The sequence below is a fragment of the Anarhichas minor genome, unplaced genomic scaffold, assembly GCF_050575085.1.
Source record: "Anarhichas minor isolate MPS153535 unplaced genomic scaffold, ASM5057508v1 ptg000003l, whole genome shotgun sequence".
NCBI lineage: Eukaryota > Metazoa > Chordata > Actinopteri > Perciformes > Anarhichadidae > Anarhichas > Anarhichas minor.
In genome coordinates, this window is record NW_027466449.1 from 8,641,627 (window position 1) to 8,662,425 (window position 20,799).

Consider the following 20,799-nt stretch of genomic DNA (forward strand, 5'->3'; position numbering starts at 1 on the left):
TTTAGTATTAAAAAAATGAACTAGCAACATGATCCCTTTCCAGAATCAGTGTCCCTGTTATTCTTAAAGTTATTGTCATATAGTTCATTCTTCAACTTGGAAATCCAGTAAGAAAAAAGAAAAAAAGACATGTTAAGCGTGCTAACATGCTCATGTTTAGAGTATAATGCTCATCATGTAATCCATCTTTATGCTAACATTTGCTATGTAGCACTTAGCACAAGGTAAGCCTATGTAGATTGGAATTTCATTATTTTTTCAAGTATCTGGTCATAAGCTGCTAGCTTAGATACAAATATGAACTCAAGGCCCACTAACTATAGTTTTATGACTTTTGATTTGCTGTGGCATCTTTCTAGGATTTGTATAAAAATGGTGAAAGTAGTAGATTGAGTGGTTTAACTGACCAGGTTTTCCTATACCCACATTCCTTATAGTATAGTCTTCATACTCCAGTAACTAATTAAATCTGAAGCCTTCCTCCAAAGTCCTAAAAGCAAAAGTTTATTGACTGAATGATGTCAGTCTATATGATTTATATCTATGCTTGTTGTTTTAGCATCATGTTCACCATCAGTTGTTATTTTCAGGTCATTTCCTCCTTTTCATGTCTTCTACAGGTCAGGTGTGATTATATATCATAACAAAATAAAATAAAGTGAATTCAGTAAAGGTCTCCAGGAAGAGCGGGATCGGTCTCTCTCCTTAAAGGAAACATGGTGAAGTTAGTCATCGGGCAGAAGTCGTGACATTTTAACCTCTGTAAAATAAGAAGAGTCCACTCACGCACGCACGCACGCACACACACACACACACACACACACACACACACACACACACACACACACACACACACACACACACACACACACACACACACACACACACACACACACACCATGGCCACCATAACCCCCCCCTACCTATGCCTCCTTGTCCTTGCAGACTGCTGACCAAGTCCCTGAGTTCTCTTATTCTTTTCCAAACCTGCCATAAGAGGAAGCCAGGGATTAGTGGGGATTATGCCGTAGCGTCTCCACAGAGATTTACCAGGCATCAGGGGGGTCCGTCTATAGGCGACAGTAGCTGTGGCAATGGTTTTGTCATTTGATTAGGTTAATTTGAATGAAATGGCCTTCAACTTAGAGAGAGTATAGTCCTATTGGAAATATTAGATATGTGCTGTAGAAGTCCAAGGAAAAGACAGCAAGGAAGCTGAGAAGAGATTCATTTCTTTGACTTCCTCAAATCTCTCTTTCGTTCCAAGGCAGAATGTGGGAAAACCGGTCCGAGGGATGTAAGTGTAGTTCCCAAGCTCCGATCCAGCACATGTGTTTGTTGCTCAACACCAGTATGTTTCACAATACTGAAATGGCCCGTAGTCAAACTAAACATATCCATGCAGAGTGACAGGAGGCAGTCCTATATCTGTGTGGACAGACAGAGGGAGACATGCACAGAAAAAGAGACTGAATAAAAAGAAGTACTGTAAATATTTTCTTTAGCAACAGTGAAAGTGTCCCAGGGTGAACCGACAATTACGCGAAGGTCTCATTCACCTTTTTTGGGCCCCGTTTGTTGGACTAAAAGTAAAGTATGTAATGTAACAATAGTGAATTAAGACGGTTAATAATGAAACCGTGCGGCTCAAACAGCCCCAGCAAACACAAGAGAATAAAAAAGGTACATACGGATTTTGTTCTCGCTGAAATAGGAGGTTGTCAGGGGCTTTCTAGCACTGCAAATCCCCCCACAGCCCCATATGTTACTCAGTATTAAATCTTTTAATGTGTGCAGATTAATGTCATAATTGTTTGTGAGCAGTGTCCTGCTGTTACAGCTGAAGCCGATTATATATTCCCTGAGAAAAATAGCCAAGCACATGAATAATATATTAAAATACAAACTCAGCTACGAGATACAAACTAAGTTTTCCTACAGTGTCAGTATGGCTTTTATGCTTTGTTAACTCAAAATGAAACTCATAAGCCACCCAAACTGCATGCAGACTACAATATAAAATACAATACAATACAAAATAACCTCCATATGCTCATGTGATCATGGTGAATGGCTCTTACTAAGAAATGCTGTGTGTGTGTGTGTGTGTGTGTGTGTGTGTGTGTGTGTGTGTGTTCTCCCTTAGTGCTTTGCTCACACGTGCTGGAACAAAGAGAGAGCGCACTCCTCCTCTCAGTCAACTTCCCTCCATAATGACAGGAAAAATAATCGATTACACGCGGCAGTGAGCAGAGAGAGACACAGGAGCATCCCACAGAGGCCCAGAGGCCCAGAGAGGAGCAGGTAGTGGATGACAAGTACAACACACGGCCCATCACCCTCCTGAACGCCACCCCAATCTGCCTCTCATCACCGCCTCTGACACGCAATCTGACAGACATGGTGAGACGGGGGGCATTTTAATCTTTTGTGAAAATATTGGATTAGCACATTTGTCTTAAAGGACCGCACCAGTGTTGCACACACACACATATACACATCATGCTGTTGTTAATAACACTGCTGACCATTTCCAACGCATGCTGTGTAATTTATGTTTTTTTATTATGTTTTTTTATTTTTCGGGGTACTATTATTTTCTGCATGGAATAAAAATCAAGACGCCGACTCTTGAAACTTGCTTAGAGTTGTAAAATCCTCCACAGCAATTATTAAGTCCTCATTATGCTTTTCATTCACTATTGTTACAAAGTAATACAGTCACAGTCCAGATTAATTTGAAAAGTCTGCATGATTACCTCACCACAATAACATTGACAAAAAGGAATGCAGACTTGGCATTTATTGTGATGCATTATGCAGCTTTCAACTATATGCCAACTGATTTTCATGAAATATGGAAACGGTAGGAAACCAATGACTGCTTGGAAAAAAGTTTTCAACATTTAAACGCTCCAGCACAACTTGCTGAATCGCTTGCAGTAAATGGGCTTAACATGCAAAATCACTGGTACAGTCTTTTAATGGCAAAGGCAATAGCTCCTGAGAATATAATGAGATGGACCTACTTCAGAGTTCAACATCACCATGAAAGTAAAAGTGACTTCTAGAGATACTAACAGCCACACATAGGCAATCAAAGTATCCAATTGTGATGAGATATTTAGACCAGATATCATATTTTGAGCCTATAAATCAGTCTTAAAAGTCATTCCAGAGTCATCTTCAGCTTTAACCTTTTTAACACATTAGGTGCTTTGATGGCACACAGTACATAAAATGCAGACAAGAATTGAATGTCCCGTTCACCAGATATTTTATACAAGCCCATTCTGATGTCAGCCCATGTTGTGACTGCGTCGAGGTAGGAGGAGAGAGCTGTGCTGTTTTTGGGAGGGGGTCTGTAACTGGTCCACCGAATGAGTCACAGTGTAAAGATCTGGTTCTTAGCAGGAGGGAAGCCCTGGGTGTGTCTACTGAGGATCACATCAGGATGTGTGTGTGTGTGTGAGGGAGAGGGATAGAGGAAGTGAGAGTGAGTGAGTATAAGTAAGTGAGAGAGAGCGGATCCATCACCTGTAACATAAATCCGATCCAGATGTGGGAAAAGGGATTCATTAATCAGATGTGTCAGGCTGCATTATGTTCTGTGTGTGCGTGTGTGTGTGTGTGTGTGTGTGTGAAGTTCTAGTTTTTGGCCTGTAGGTGGGGTCAGAGTACAGCTGGATTGAGCTTGTCCTGAGAGAAATAGCACTGCTATCTACATCCACACACACACACACACACACACACACACACGCACACGCACACGCACACGCACACGCCGTCGTTAGCTGCCCTGTCCCACTGGAGATAAGGTTTACAGGTAATGACAAGGTCCAGCAGTTACATGTTATTAGAAGTGTTTAACCCTCGATACGGTCAGATAGCCATCAGTTAAGGGGGGATAATGACCTCCAGTCTTTTAAATAGCACAAAACATTTAGTGGCAGGCATGAGGCTAAAGTTCCACTCATGCCATCAAAGCTTATTCGAGGCATCTTGTGTGTTCAAAACAGATTACTTCTCTATTAAAAGTTCCTCTTTCTGTTTCAGTTCCCTGTTTTACTGTTACTGTTTTGGATTGACACCGAGAGCAACCAGCTCACTTCTGCTTTTCTAGAAAGCAGACAGCACTAAACCAAAACACTTAAACCAGCAGACTCTGAAAAGCTTAAGGGAGCTCAGGGTGTATGTGTGTCTGCGTGTGCGTGTCCGGCTCCAAACAAATGTTTTCATAATTCAGACGCTTAGCGCAGTGAACCAGCTTGTCTCGCGGTGTAACCATGGAGACTGCGCGTTTACTGATGGGAGGTGGCCGAGGATGGGAGCGTTTCCATCCCGAAACAAAAGCATCTGCGCCCAGCTGGGCAAAAAAGACAAGACACACGCTCATCCAATCGTCTGCACATTCGCGCGTGCATGTTGAGCCCATTATCAGCACTCCAATGACAACAATGGCAATCAATACCAACTATCAAGCACGCTATGTGACACACTCATACACACATATAGAGCCATTATTCTTGTATTCTGAGCAAAGCATTTTTGGCCATGAGTATTTCAAAATGCTCCCAGGTTACTCCCCCATGCCACTTTCACAGACTCACCAGCGCTACAAAGACTAACTTTTGATCTCAAGAGAATGTGATGCAGACGAGGTGATACAGTTGCAATTCCAACTGGTTATTAATATAGATTACAATGGCTGTGAACGAAGCACTACATTCGTGAAACCAACGTGAAAACAATTTGTACTTGTCAAAGTAAATGGGTAGAACAATGATAAGTTGGATAATGGAACTTAAGTGCCTTAAGGAATAATTTATTTTCTTTCGTGGCAATGCTTTCCTGAAATGTTCCCCAAAACTCTGAAAGAAAAAAATAGGGAACATTTCTCAACAGGATGCTGGATTAACAAATCAGCTTCCATAATGTACAGATCCACACCACAAGCAAATACAGCAGAAGTGGGATTCCAGCTTTTCACATCTAGCACCTGAGGCCACATAATCATCCCACTGGAGTCCAACGTGTCTGGCCTAGTTTGTCTGTTTGTTTTACACCAACTCCTGAGAAAAACATCTGGGTCTTTAGCTTGCTAGATGTTTAGTTTTCTTCTCCTGCTTCAGTCAGTTGGTGCCGGACAGGGAGCGTTATCAGAGCTTGTTTGCCTGCTGCTGCTGGAATCAGGGGAGAGGAAAGACTGAGCTAACATCATAGCCCATAAATAGTGCATTTTAGTCTCACCATAAGTGTTGGTTTATTACTTCCAGCAACGTCTTTGACATTAAACATCACTGTCAATTAATGTTAAATAAAATGTAATAAAAACACCAGACCACACCTCATCTCTGTTTACACGCTAAGGGGAATGACCTGCTCATCGTCCCCCTTCTCTCTGTTTCCCGGTGAGAATGACGTGTGTGAGTGAGAGTGTAGCGGGATACTGGGAGGGGTCTGGTTCCAGATGTAAGTGGTACGCGTCAGACAAGAAGAGGCCCATGCTAGAAAAGCACAGGAAACGGATAACTGACTTAAGGGGTCCTGACTCAGTGTGTGTGTGTGTGAGAGTATAGGGTCCGTGTGTCAGCCAGGTCACGGTACAGTCACGGTAAACTTATACCTTTGCATGGGATTGTGAGTCATGCCTATACAGTGAGTCACAGTGAGACCCATGATGAGTCAAGTCCCGCTCACCCATATGCATTTATGGCCTCTTGTATTTTAAGACACTTTTTCCTCACAGTTTAACAGAACAAAGAGATGACTACTACACAACCCAAATAAAGAACATGTGTGTTTGTGATACATTATGTATGTGGGGAAATCCTATGTGTTATATATGCTGGGATATGGTAATGTAGTGTGACCCCTGTATGAGAGGGGAAGTGCCTCTATGTATAATGGATGAGTATGTGTCATAAATTATGAGATAAGGGGGAGTAATCCAGCATGGTGCCACTTCAATTTGACTGGGTGGAGAACAGCATGGAGGGAGGGAACAGCGGCACAAGCCTGCCCTCTAGTGTAAAGACCTACTAGTTTGAAGCCGCAGCAGGTACCGGACTACAGCCTGCAGACTCAAAATGATCATATAAATGATTCAATAAATGGCAACATGAAAAGTTAATGACGATATTAGTTGATCTCCTAGAAATAAATTTTGATAAAAGATGATATGTGTCACACTGATATGCCAAACATTCCCTGGTTAACAAATGGCAGTATTTGCTGCTCTTGTGTTTTCTAGTGAATTGAATATTTTGGGGCGTTGTTGGATACAAAGATGTCACTTGTGGGAATTTGTGAGGGGCGTATTTCAGGAGTGTTCAGGAGATTTTAGTTGCAGCCATAAAATAAATATCTACCAGATACAACCTTAACAAAAGTTGAACAGTACAATTTCTACAAGTCAAGGATTCATTAAAGGGCTGTTGTTTTGGGTTACTTTAGATTGTACAGATTATTCCACCCGTTGCCTAAAGGCTCGTCTAGTGCATCTTTTAAGATTATATAGACATTGTGATCTTACATTTATCTTAACTAATTCACAATTTTAACGTAAAGGTTCTCTCTACAATATTCAGAGTATTAATATAGCGGTAAACAACTATTTGCAATGTAAAGATATAGAGGAGTAATGTCTGGCTGAGCAGAGAATGAAGTCGCTCTCCCTCTGTGTGTGTTGTTATCCCGGCTTCTCTGTGCTTTGTCTACATAGTCTTCACCATATTAAGAGCTCTGTGGAGGCACTAGATATGCTCTGAATTTTCCAGTTTAAGCATAATTTGATTTAAAAAAAAAAAAACAGCATTTTCTATTGTTTGCAGATTTTGTCTTTCTGCAAGTTCGTGAGTCTCTTTCTCAATCTTTTTCCTTTGGCCTTTTGTTTTGCATCCTCCCACAAAGCACAATATAAACATGTATACCCCCACTAATTGGAGGCCCTGACCAGATACACAATAACACTACAGGGACCTGAACTGTGTTGCAATTGATTTCCTGGTGACTGGGGGTGCATTTTTGTGGTTACCATAGAGATGTCAAGCGGTGGCCAGCAGAGGAGTTTCTTTAGTTTGGTTGGACGAGTTCTGCAGCGTTACACCGACACACTGCCAGAATCCTAGTTTGCAATGAGATAATGTGTTTTTCTTCTCTGTGTTGAGAGAGTCGGTCAGTGAAACATGATGCCGTGTGTGCAACTGAGTTGAAATTGTTGTGTCATACCTCCTCATGCAAGTTCTCCAAAACTAACAAAGAATTCCAGGGAACACAACTTAGGTCATTCTGCAATAAACCATCTAAACTTAATTTCCTAGATTTGTGGATTGACGTGGAACTTAATTAATTAACATAATTCTTCTTGATTGGTCGTCAAGTCACAAGGTTTAACATGTTGCCATACTGAGACAGACTGACGGAGACTCAGGGAGCTAAGTAACAATTTAAACAAGAACAGCAGCTATCAGCATGCTCTCTCTTAGAATCCGTCACTCATTCAGTTGGCAAAGAAAAACAATCTTCACAAAGGCACAACACACATTTCTATCTATCTATCAGACAGACACACAAACACATTTCTCTCCAGTTCATTTTAGAGCAGATAACAAATTAAGGTAAGAGACCCTTTTCCTGTAAACTGCTCAGTGTGTGCTGACACAGCCCCGTGCAGACAGAAAGCTGTGCTGACCAGACGGCTGTGTATGTGTGATGAGTGTGACATTTCATAGATTTCACCTAGGTAACAACTACTCAAACAACACAGCAAACATGCCGAGGAACATTTCTCATAAACTAAGCTGAAATAGTTCACGTTGTTTGTCGATGTGAGCTCAACTTTAAATCCTTTGATTCAAGGGATCCATGGCTAGTTTTAAACAAAACTCCTTCTGACCCCGACAGGTCTGACTGATCCAACATTGGTAAGGCAGAAAGAGTTACCAGTTTTCCAAAGACACCTGCATTCTAGCTCTGCCAGGGGGCTCTAGAGAGCCAACGCTGTGAGGGGTCCTCCACATCGAAGCCTGCCGGCAAAGCCGGCGGGCTCGCAGCTGAATTTGACAGCAGCGAGGGGGCTCGATGATTGTGACATCATTGTTGAACTGTGCCAGAGGGCTGCTTTCTGACTAGGGCAGAGCCAGCTGCCAGTGTCAAGGCAGACACTATGAGCGGGGCTTGTAATGGGGCTGATCAAGGCTTTGTTGTGCTAGTAAACCACTAACTACAGGCCGGTCTGCAGCTGTGGGGTTGTAACAGTTGGCAGGTGGCAGGATTCCCCTCACAAGCAATGCTATTATCATTAATGAGACACATGTATCCTCATTGCTGCCGGCTGCAGCGTCATGAGGTCATAGACTCACTCATGAGGTCCTCAGACTAATGAAGCAGAAGTAAAAACACATAATTTTCAAATGAAAAAGAACAAAACTTACCCATTCCCTAGATCATCAATATCGTCATCATCTTCATCATCATCATCATCATCATCATCATCCTCGACGTCTGGGCTCTTACTGCCGAGGTTGCTGTTGCGGAGGTAATCTCCCTTCAGAAGGGACGGATCCGAGTCGTCCAGCGCTTCGATTAGTTGGATACGAGCAGTGTGGCTGATCCGGAGGGGAACGTCCAACTGGCTGTTACCGGTGGACGGAGCTTCCCCGGCCTGTAGTCGAGGACTGGCTTGACCCTGGCGCCATGACAGCGGAGAGGAGCGATTTGATAGACTGGAAATTGAGAACGCAGCAGCTTCATCGCTGTCGTAGCACACGGTCCCCTCCACACAGCTGTGGAATGAAAAAGAGGGTACGCTTTAGGGATTGCTGGGAAATATTCACAGCACTGTGCTCCCCTAAAGGGATGAAAAGGTCAAGCTCATTTTTAACAGACAGGTAGTGAATCCAATCATCTTTCCTTTTTACCCCACCCTGCATCCTCTTCTCTCAGAGGGATTTTACACAGGCTTAGGGAATAGGTTTTCAGGTGTCTGTGTATACATATTAGTAATGTGCATTGATGTTATATCCATGTCAGCAAACATGCCTTTATGTTCCTCTGTGCCCTGCAGAGCACTGTCATTTGTGTGAGTCTACAGATACCAGCATCCCTAACATCACAATATCATGCATTCCCTGTGTTAAAGCAGCAGAGCTCATCACTGCTTAGTGCTTAGGTTGAGCATTTGCATATTAAAAGGTTACTGGCTCTCAAACTGTGTGACAGTACATGCATTTGCATGCTTCATTCAAATGAACCTTGTCTGCAGGATACAGAATCATCTCCACAGAAACCATCAATGAAAACTTTTTCAAATGAAGCATAAAACAGGCAGGAAAGACGTGGAGACAGGATGAGAGAGAGGATGCTACTTGTCTTGTTTGAATGGATTTTCAGATTCTTTTTTCTTGTTATGCATTCGGCATATATCAGGGAAAGTATGTGTAGACAAAACAATTCGGTTGCTCACCAATCCATTTGTTCAATTCATGCAAATCTCTCACTCTAAACACTAGTTTTTCACAGGAAATATGACATCTTGTTTGCACAGGAAACTTCCACCGACAGGCTTTAGGCCTCAAAGCAGAATATGTCTTCAGGGACAGCGGGAACTGATTCAAGGTTATTACGTTACGATAAAAGTATGAATGACAAAGGAAATGTATTCCAGCAGGGAACCATCTGCTGATTTGCTCTTCACGTATACGAGCTCCCACCGAGGGACAGAGAGAGGATACACGGCAGGAGATGCACGGACAGGCAGACAGAGGGGAAGCTCTCAAGGACAAAACGTGAAGACACGCTGAACGCAATCAGAATCAGTCAATGACAGGAAGCAGAGGGAGGGAGAGGACACACGAAAGCTCACGTACACTTAATCGCAGCATTATTGGATGTATTGTTGTGTGTCTGAATATGAGTCGTGACTGTGCATTGGCAGGGTCGGCTTTGAAGTCAGCTTTGAGCTAATCCTGCTTCAGTTCCGTATTAACCAACGCAAAGAGAAAGCAGAGGAGGTAGAAAAGGACAGACTAATGGATACTGGTCCATCAGGAATACTGATATTGTTCTTAAAGCCCACCGGCAGTTAACCACCACACCCCAACACACTGTTAGCAATGTCAATAAGAATGCACATCTCAACTGCTCTTCTCTTTCACTTGTTTGTCTTTTCTTTTTGTTTCTGTTGTACAATATCATGCAGTCCTGTTTGTATGTGCGTGTGCATGTGCGTGTGCATGTGTGTGTGTGTGTGTGTGTGTGTGTGTGGCTGACCTGTGGCTGAGCTGCACACCTCTCAGGCTGGTCATGGTTTCCTCCAGGTTCTGTCGAAGGTCCAGAACATTTTGCACGGTCCTCTTCCTCTGGGATTCTGGGTCTGCAGGGGCGCATATACACACGTTACATCATTAGTGGATGACAAGAACACTGTTACCTGTTCAAACATTTATATTATATACAGTATGTACAAATGCACATAAATAGGCCTACACTATGAAATATGACCATATATGAGTTGATAATGATGATCATGGATGTTTTATTTATTGGCTTTGTTCAAAAAATAACCATGCAGACTGATCGTGAGTCAGAGTAGTTCCCATCAGTGACCAAAATCTAGGATTACACCAAATCATCTAAATAAAACAAATAAATAAATAAATCTACAACAGGCAAAAAATAATAAAAATAGAGAACTACAAAAGGGAAGGACAAAACAGAGTCAACAGTGGCAGGGTACGCGCAGTTGTTTTTCCAGATGGCAGTGGAGCAAACAAAATCAAATATGATGGCAGTCAGACAGACAAAACAACATAGAAGACCTTTAAGACCAGACAGGACTCACACTCCAGTCTATCCAGCCAGTGCACAGTCACATCTGTCTGGATCCATCTTTCTCTCCTCTCCAAGCACCCTCCGTCACAATGCCCTGGTGCCCGTTCATTGCACTGTGCCCCTTTGCCCCTTTGCTATCAGAATAAACCAAAAGCCTTTCTCACTTAAACCCACCAGGGAACATATTGGCATTTGTCTCACCCCCTGCTGTTGTAATCCGCTCAGATTGGGCTATATAGATTCATGTTGGGCTATCCTGCCAGACTGCTGCTTCATACGTGTGTGTGTGTGTGTGTGTGTCTGAGTGTCTAGATAATTCCCCCTGTGGGTTGGAAGATTGGAAGCAATATAAGAACCAAAGTGGTTCAACCACTTAGTGATACAGACACCATTTATTCATGCTCAGAAAACAAAACATGTTTCACTTTCACTTTTTACTCCAAAACATGTCAATATGAGAGCTTGATATGGGGCCCTGCTCACACTTTTGTTGCTACTATCATAGGATTTTCATATCCATGCAATGGTCAGACAGACATAAGACTGAGAACCAGGAAGAAACTACATGTACTCTATCACACATATTCTCACATAGACTGCAATCAGGACACCTACGCTGCATCACGTGACCTTGACCCTTGCTCTCTCTCTCTCCGGCTCAGTGTATTTATGTGTGATGGTGGGGGGATGGTGATAAAAGAGTTATAGTGTTAAGATATGGGACAGCCTGTTTACCCCTGGGGTTCAGGTCAATAGACCATTATAACTGGCCAGCTGACTCCCAAATGAGCACAGCAAGATTATTTACTATAACTGAACGACAGTGTAAGAAGAAAATATAAATTAAAAAAACAAAAGTGTACTCTTACTTACTATCACCACTGTGTTACAAAGTCGTTCTTGTCAAACATATACATCTATACATCTATCTACAGTTAAACATTTTCAAGTTTCTCAACTGATTTAAAAAAAAGGCATCGCTCAGTTCTCATGTGAGAATCTTTGCTTTAAAGAAATTGCTAGATGGACAAAAAACTGATAGTTAACAGGGTATGGCTGTCGTCGTCCACCACTTTGGTCAAAACTGAATATATATCTCAACAACTATTAGATGGATTGTCATAGAATTTTGTACAGGCATTCGTGGTCCAATGACTTTGTTGATCCCGTGCCATTTCCTCCAAAAGATTGGCATTTTAGGTTAAAGTGGAATATCTATTAAAAACATCACCGTGAAAGTTTGCACAGACATTCATGGAGTCCAGAAGATGAATCCTACTGACTTTGGAGAGCCGATGAGGAAAAACATTGTCCATCAACTTTGACTATATTCGAGCACCAAGCATGACGTGAACACAGAGTCCACCTCCTCTCGCTCCACTAGAGTCCTGCACTCTGTCCTGCGGTCCTCCCATCAGATATTCTGTCATATGCCATTAGTGATAAACACGAAAACAACAAACAAATAAAGACAACAATGGGACATCCAAATACCTGCAAAGCTAATGACATTCACATCAGCCTCAGATGTACTTTGTGTTTATTGCTCATTAGCAAATTATAGCACACTGACCTAAGAGGGTGAACATGGTAAGCATTATACCTGGAGAGCAACGGCATGTTTGCATTGTCTTTGTAAGTGTGTTATCATGCTGGCATTAGCATTTAGCTCAATGCCCAGCTGTGCCTAAATACTACCATGGCTGTAACCTTTTTGTCTTGTTAAATATTTAAAATAAATTCCCCTTTTATACAATGAGCCCACGGAACAACATATTCTATATACTGAAGCAATCTACCAACACAACCCTGAAAAGACTCAACCCCCTCCCTCCCTCACACACTCCATTCACAACCACCCCTCCTAGAAACAGTCCAGCTGGCTAGAGAGGAGGTAAAGGGGGGAAGACCATTCTAATGAGTGAGGAGGGCAAATTTTGAGCTGCCAGAGGTGTCAATCTCAACAACAGCTGCAGACTAAACACTGTTCTCACACACACACACATATCCACGGTGGGGCTACTCACATGCACACACACACTTGCACTAGACCCGATTTACAAAGCTAGATTGATTTCTCCTCAAGAGAATGGCCACATAGACAATTGATTAGGCATCCCTAGGGACAGGCAGCTCAGCGGAGAGGGATGATGAAGCCATTGTGATCCAACCTTCTGCTGCTCACATACACTAGACACACACACACATTCACACACAGTGCAAATGCTGCTTAACAAAATAAATACGCAAAAATAGAACTACTTTGTTCTGCTGGCGCTGCTCATATTAAAAGGCAGTCGAGCACAGTATGGGAATTCAAGATATAAAGAGCCAGATATCAGCTTTAAAATGTTCCATTTTTGTTATTTGTTCATACAAAGGTTTAATGGGAACAAAGAACCCCTTGAACATGCAAACACAGACAAAAGTCTGACACATTCAGCCACAGGCACACACATGCAGGCTTTAATTGGGCAATTTTAATTACCCTTAAACGCAAGCTTTGTTTAACATCGGCGTCAAATTGATTAGATACGGTCTGCATGATTACGCATGTGCCTGTGTGGATGTGTGTGCGTGTCTGTAAAAGACTTCCTGCCCTGCCTCTGCCCTGGCGGTCCCAGCTGGCATGTGGGGGGGGGGGGGAAGAGGTGCGGTGGTGGTGGGGGAATTAGGGATGCAAATATCCCTGTCAGCTCCCCAGGGGAGTAGATGAATTACACTGATCTGTTTTAAACTGAGTGTGTGTGTGTGTGTGTGTGTGTGTGTGTGTTTGTGTGTGTGTGTGCGTGTAGAAGTGCCTATGTGCATGTCCACATAGGTGCTGGGACCGGGGCGCTACACCTTCTCAACTTAATACACTTGTGAACACACACTATAAAACTAGCTGAGGAGCCTGTCATAATGGCCGACTCAGACTCTTAAAATGAGAGCCAGCAGGTTAGAGTGAGAGTGTTGTTGTAATTGCATGCATGTAGTGCATGAGTGGGACAACTTCTGCATCCTAATGAAAGTCTGCTCTCAGACAAAACAAAGAAAGAAAAACCGAAAAGAAGCAAAATAAATATGAAGTCAGAGGTGTAAAGGACGGAAAAGTTCTCAACTACCAATGCAGTATTCTGGCTCTTCCTGAAATGTCAGGCTCTCAGCGCCAAGCTTATTTGTTCATGATGAAGATGTGAATCTTTAAAAATGCATCAAAATATATTCTTTTTTTTTTTATGTAAAATAATCTCCCAAAATATTTGGGCACTATAGTTTTAGCAAAAAAGACTCCAACAGGATTAAATGGGTTTGTTGTGGACTATTTGCAGCTGAAGATTAATAAAAATGCAGTGCAAGTGTTCATCAATAATGTAGGAACATGTCATCCAGCGCAACAGTGTGTCATCTATGTGTTTTAATAGTCTTTGGACAATAATGGACATCTGTGGCACAGTGAAATAAACTATATCATGGCGAATACCTGATAATATGAAAAATATAAATGGAAGTCTTATCCCTTAAAAGTAGAGGAAGTTGAAAACGTATGTTTCATGATGGGGATGCCTGATGGTTACTTGGCTAGCGAGTAAATAAAATAAAAATAAATAAATGGTTTCCTCTCTTGGGTCACTTGACTCTCCTCTCTATTAGAAAGAGAACAAAAACCTCCCCAAAGGCACACTAATGGCTCTGTCCTTGCAGGACTGGTCTGCCATTATGTGTTTGTGCAGCCACATGGCATCCCTCTTTGACAGTGTGTGCCTTTACCAGCGAGAAGTGCAGTTTTGCAGAATATCTATGAATATAGGTTTGAGTAATGGCTCCTGATTCTATTCTTTCCTTCCTTCCCTCCAGAGTTCATTTGTCCCTGTCCCGTCCACGTGCCTGCACATATGTTAGTGTCACCGTAACACTCCTCGGGCCACAGTGCCCTCATCACGTGATAGATGTGTGTGTGATTGAGCCTCGCTGCTACTGCATCACCAAAGGTCTGCACGTTCAGCGATATGTGCAAGTCTTTAAAATAGTAATAGGTTTCCGAAGTGTTTTTACAGCATTCCTGACAAGTGACATACAAGAATCAAACAAACAGGATGCAAGTAAAACGTTTTTGTTATCGTTCAAGTTTTTACGTCTTGCTCTTTTTGATAATATTTCTGTTGGGCATGGCTTGCAAAAAATGGAAAGGTGAAACAAAGGTAGCGCATGTGATAACCCAGATATACACCTGTCACAATGTGAATATGAACCTGCCAAGCTACTAAAATAGTTCATTATTTTATATTTTGTTTGACATTTAGTATAGCGTTCCCTGTATTTTCTCTTTCTGTCCTCTGTCTCCACTCAGAGCAGCATCACAGCCAACTGCTGACCTAAGACAGTGAGCAAAACAGGAAGCATTACAACATACAGCCATTCCTGCACATCTGGACAGGGCGGACAAACACGCCAATGCACCCAAATGTGCATCCACACACAAACACACATGCACTAAAGTTCATCCGCTTCGCCAGGATGTCGCAACAGGATATTAGACCCTTGAAGATCATATCTGATATGTGGCATGAATGGCTAATGAGCATATCGGAGCACAATACTGCATCTGTGTACACTGAATCTGAAGAGTTGTTGGTTCGAGTGCAAAGATTGAACACATGATGAGCTTGTCAATGCACAAGTGTGAGAAAGAGAAGAAATTGAAAGATAGTCAGCAGTGGTTTGGGGCAGCTAACCGTGTTAAAATCTATTTAAAAATTGGAAACGCTTATGCAGGAGTGATACCTTTACAGACAACGGAGAGGATGAGCAACACAGCGACACAGAAACACAGACATGTGAATAGACAGATGAAAGTATTACTGATAGATCCAGAATCCTCTGTGCAGCAATCTTCTCTCTCTTATCCTCTCAGTCCAGATGTCCACACCGACAAAACCTGGCTCTGAACACTGACCCATACACAAACACACGTAAACACACTCTCCATCTCTTTAACCACAGCCCTATCTGCTTAGAAGGCAGAGTGCTATGCGCTTAGAGGGAAAATGAGGAGGCTTTGAGTGACGATCTAAAACTCACACAGCACACATAAACACATGTGGTATGCAGACGTGGCTGTCAAAAAGAATATCACCTGGAGGAAAAAAAAAAACACATGATGGATGTGCGTGTGTTGTGTGTTTGAGATGCATCATGAAAGTTAAACATCTAGAGCTTTCAGCAGTATCTCTTTTGCTTCCTGTGTATGCCGGAAAACTCTAAATACAGACTGAGCTGCACACACACTCATACCGACACACAGACACACACTGACTACATAGCGGCAACGAGCCAAGGCAGACCATAATGTGTGGCAATGTTTGGGGTGTATTTTTGTTCAAGAGGGTTGTTTCCTGTGAAACTGTATTTTACGATGTGCTTAAACCCAGCTGCAGCTCCGCTCTCACATGTCAGGCGGACAGTCTGCACTCTGTGTGCAGTGCCTGCACTGTTAATAAGGTGATGGGTAAGACGGTAGAACTGGTGACAGCAAGTTAGTAAGTAATTCCACTGATATTTTACAAAATAATGTATTTTTATTTTGTTAATCAATTAGTCTTTGGTTTAAAATGTCAGAAAATAGGGGAAAAGCTGAGGGTTATCTGGTAAATCAAATACCTGATTTCAAAGTACTTGATCACACAGAAACATCTTGTGTATCTAATATTTTCATATTGTCATGAAGCAAAGGTGGTCCAATAAAAACATAGATATTGAAAGGATATCTGACTCGGTTTGCATGTTATGGCAAAATCTCCACTCGAAATGTATGTCTGCATTTTGGCCTTAAATGGCTGTTATGTGTATGCTACTGTGTTTGTTTACAGATGACCTCCAACTCAATTTTGTAGCTGCAACATTGCAGCTAGATTGTGCACAGATGGTGCAAAATTCAGCTTCCAATTCAAGCCGAAAATAAAAATGTTACGTAACTTAATAAGACTTGAATTGCGCGACAAAAATCACATAAAACATAAAAAATGATTTGTGCTCGTGGATTTTGACACTGATTTGCCGTCATAATGTTCCCAGGTAACGTTTCTGTTTACTTCTTGTTGTTGGTTGAGCTTTGACCCACACCACTGATACTGCATTAGCATTGTCACTGATGTAAGCTAACCACAATACTGTCATCAGATGCATGTGTGCGCGACTAATACTGTTTCCTTACAGCAGCTACAACATGCACACATACACCTCAGTAACAAAGGGCACTTTTATCGGAGACCTTTCATACGAGGAAAACACAAATAGTACAGAAACAGATGAATACTGAAAAGCATTCGTCATCACAAAGCGGCCTAGATAACTCCTTGAGTCCTTATCTCCTTCTTTATCTCTCTCTCTCTCTCTCTCTCTCTCTCTATTTTGCTGTCCTAGCACCCATACTTTGAAACAAAATCTCCCCCCTCGCGTTAGATCTGCTGTAAGTTCAAGGGCTGATCTGCGTGGTAACCGTGTGTGTTCCGAAGTGTGTTGTGTTTGTAGGTGTTTTTGATTGTTGTTTTGTCTTGTTTGTGCTTTGCACTTGGAATTTGTGTTTTCTGTACTTACACTACTGTAAAAAAAAACTTTGTATCCCGTGTTAAAAAAAAGGTGCTTTATAAATAAAGTTTTAGTTACACTTACACACACACACACACACACACACACACGCACACACACACACACACACACACACACACACACACACACACATTTACATTTTGTTTTATGAGTAAACTGTGCATAATATACCAGGCTTCTGTTATTGCCTGGAAAGATTAGTTAACCACAAATGTATATATATATATATATATATATATATATATATATATATATATGCCTGTTTTGTTTTAGTGATAATCAGCATGTGAGTATCTGCATGTGTGTTATGTAAGAGCTGATGAGACAAAAACACAGAGTGGACTAATATGATTTAGGAAGAGGATGTCAGGAAGCAGACAGCACTAATGCAATGGCTCCTACATTAAGTCCTTAGAGACTGACCACAATGCATTATAAAAACACACACACACACACACACACACACACACACACACACACACACACACACACACACACACACACACACACACAAATAGAGAAAATGCACCATCATACATGCAACCATGTGCAGATCTTCCTTTCTACTCCTGGTGACAAAATCCCTCCCTCACACTAGAAAGATTGTCCTCTGTCCTCCTGAAACACTTGCCAGAAATATCCTTCTCTGCTGTCTGACTGGTGACAGAACACTGCTACCCGTCAACTCACATCAGAGTTAAAAGAGAGGAAGAGGAAGAGAGAGGAAGAAAAAAAATCGAAGCGATGCTTTATTCCTCACTTTCCTTGGCAGTTGCATTAATTTGGCTCGTCACCGCCTCCTCGATGGGAGGACGACTGCCCTGAATCCCTCAGTCAGCGAAGCCCGGGGTGGAACCAGCCGCTCAGGCCGCACCCGCATCACATTAGAGACTCAGCAGCACTGCGATCACAGTGGAGGGAATGAGGAACTAAGAGTGAAAAATACCCTGTCACTGCCAAAAAGATGAATACAGGGGAGTAGACAGGAGAGGATATCAGTGACTGAATGTGGCACACATTGAATTTGTGTGTCTGTGAGCTTTGGACATTTAAAGCTGCAGCTGCTTTGTTATTTCCTGCAGCGCTGTTAAATTCTCTTGAACAGGATTATGTGTGTGTGTGTGCCTGTGTTTGCCTCGGTGTGTGTCTTCTTTTTTGGGCTTTGTCGATTTCTCTGTGGGGTTTATTGTTCCGCAGACAGCTGACTAGGATGCATCGTCTCCCACGAGTAGCCATCAAGCACACAAACGATACAACATCACTTTGAAATAACAAGCAGGTTGGTAGTCAAGGCTTCTTTTTTGAGCATTCATGTGTCACTGAGTGTTATTCTCTTCTCCTCTGCTGAGCCTGTAAGTAACACAGTCTCCCAATTCCTACGATCGGCTCAGCAAACACCAAAACTACACAGCATCTCCAATCTTCTAACCTAAATCTATTTTCTCTATTTCATCCTTGATAAAGAAAAATTCCCCCCTAATACCTAAATCTCCATCCAAACAGATGTCCTTTCCTTTAATCTGTAATTCATTTTAGCCTTGGTAGCTGGCCTTTTCCAGGGTGATAGATGATGTGTGATTAGTGGAATGGAGGCTGAATCTTCACATTATCTTTTTGCAAGGCCTAATCCGGAGGCTTGTTGGTGTCTTTAGACAGCACCTCTCTAAACCGAGCCCGCCCCATGCTGGGAAAGGCCACTGCTTTAGGGAGCTTACCCTCTTGCATACACTTCTTTATGGGTGCTGATGGGACTGGGAGGTGTCATTAGTGGCACACATCTGAGGTTCAGTGTTTTAGATTACCCTGGCAATGTATGCTTTACACGGTGTCATTCAGGTCGGTGCATTTTATTGGCAGAATTTACAGAGTTCATCATCCCCTGCATCTATGTCCAAGCTTAATGCTAACGCCGTTAACAAGACATCTTATAAAACATGCTGCATTTGGGAGAATTATCTCTGCAAGTCCAGAGCTGCTGTCCGTGGACACACAAGTCAAGTAATTCTCTAAATCCAATTAATGAAAAAGCTCTTCATCTCTCAGTGGTAAAACATGTATGTCCGATTAAAGAAAATCAGATTATACTGAAACTAATCCTAAATCACCCTGCAAGATAAACATATAGGCCTAACCTTGACATATCCTGGAGTCTTTTCTTTTCTCCATTGTGTGTGTGTGTGTGTGTGTGTGTGGGAGGTCGGTTATCCCTTAAGTGCATAGCTGATGGTCTTCGGTTATACATCCCAATGATTAGACCTCAGTGGCATTCTCCATTATCTTTGCCTATGGAGGCTAATATCAAAAGGACAGTACCACAGTGCATGCTGGTAGCTGTCACACAACATAACATGTTCAAGAGACAAGAGGCCCATATTTTACTCCCTGTTGCTAACAGCTGACATGTAGCTTCCATAACAACGTGGTATGACCGAGTTAAGGTCAAGTTTTCATGATATAATACGATACAAAGACACGTCACTTTCCTGTATATAGGAAGCAGATGGGAAGACGGTGGGAATGTATATAGGAAGGGGAGGAGGGGATCACAGGGAATGATCCATTGAACATCTATAATCTATCTTCCTATGACACACAGAGCAGAAACCAATTAGCAGAGCGTCCCATCGGAAATGGAGAAGCAGATTAAAAGATGAGCCCACAGCCGCAAGCTACAGGGCAAGTTACAATTAACCTCCTCCTAACACACACACACACACACACACACACACACACACACAAACATGTGCGTACTCCCACAACTATATACACACCAAATGTGGTTTTGATGATAAAACTCTGGCAGGTTGTGGTAGGCTGAAAAAGACCCAAAGCAACACTTGGCCACTTGGGATGCCAGGTAGAAATTTAGATCATTGGCTATAACCATTATTTTTACTCCACTGTCTCTTTCTCTTATTATTCTCCGTCTCCCCCTCATTTATCTCCCTCTGTGAAGGAAGTCGCCCCCTTTCACTTTTCTCCCATGAATCTAAATTCTTACCCTCTACTTTACTCTTTTTCCTAACTTGTGGCCAGCAACATTACCACAAGGATTGGAAAAAGGTCACAGATACACACCACACACACACACACACACACACAGCATGTACAGTACAGAAACACACGCACATACACATAGAGGGCTGCGGGGGCAAGGTCATACAAGCTGTGATTTGGGGGTGTGCAGCAGGAGGCGAGCTGGTGAAGAGAGAGGGAGGAAATGAGGAGAGAGGAGGAAGACAGAGAGAGTGGTTTGATGATGGTCAGAAAATTATCTCCTCTCATCCAGACAGATATAACGACCCACTCTCCATATCTCCCTCACTCTCTGATGTTATCGTGACAAGGGGGAGAGATGGAGAGAGACTGAGCAAG

The 20,799-nt window shown here is 42.4% G+C and overlaps 1 protein-coding gene across 1 annotated transcript in view; it reads right to left on the bottom strand.

Moving 5' to 3' along the window:
* nav1a (neuron navigator 1a) overlaps positions 1–20,799 on the bottom strand; it is a 64,282-nt gene that overhangs the window by 40,978 nt on the left and 2,505 nt on the right. The window contains exons 3-4 of the mRNA XM_076096434.1: positions 10,273–10,375; positions 8,436–8,786 (exon numbers count right to left, since the gene is read on the bottom strand). Coding sequence (XP_075952549.1) covers positions 8,436–8,786; positions 10,273–10,375 — 454 coding nt within the window. The remainder of the gene's footprint in view (positions 1–8,435; positions 8,787–10,272; positions 10,376–20,799) is intronic.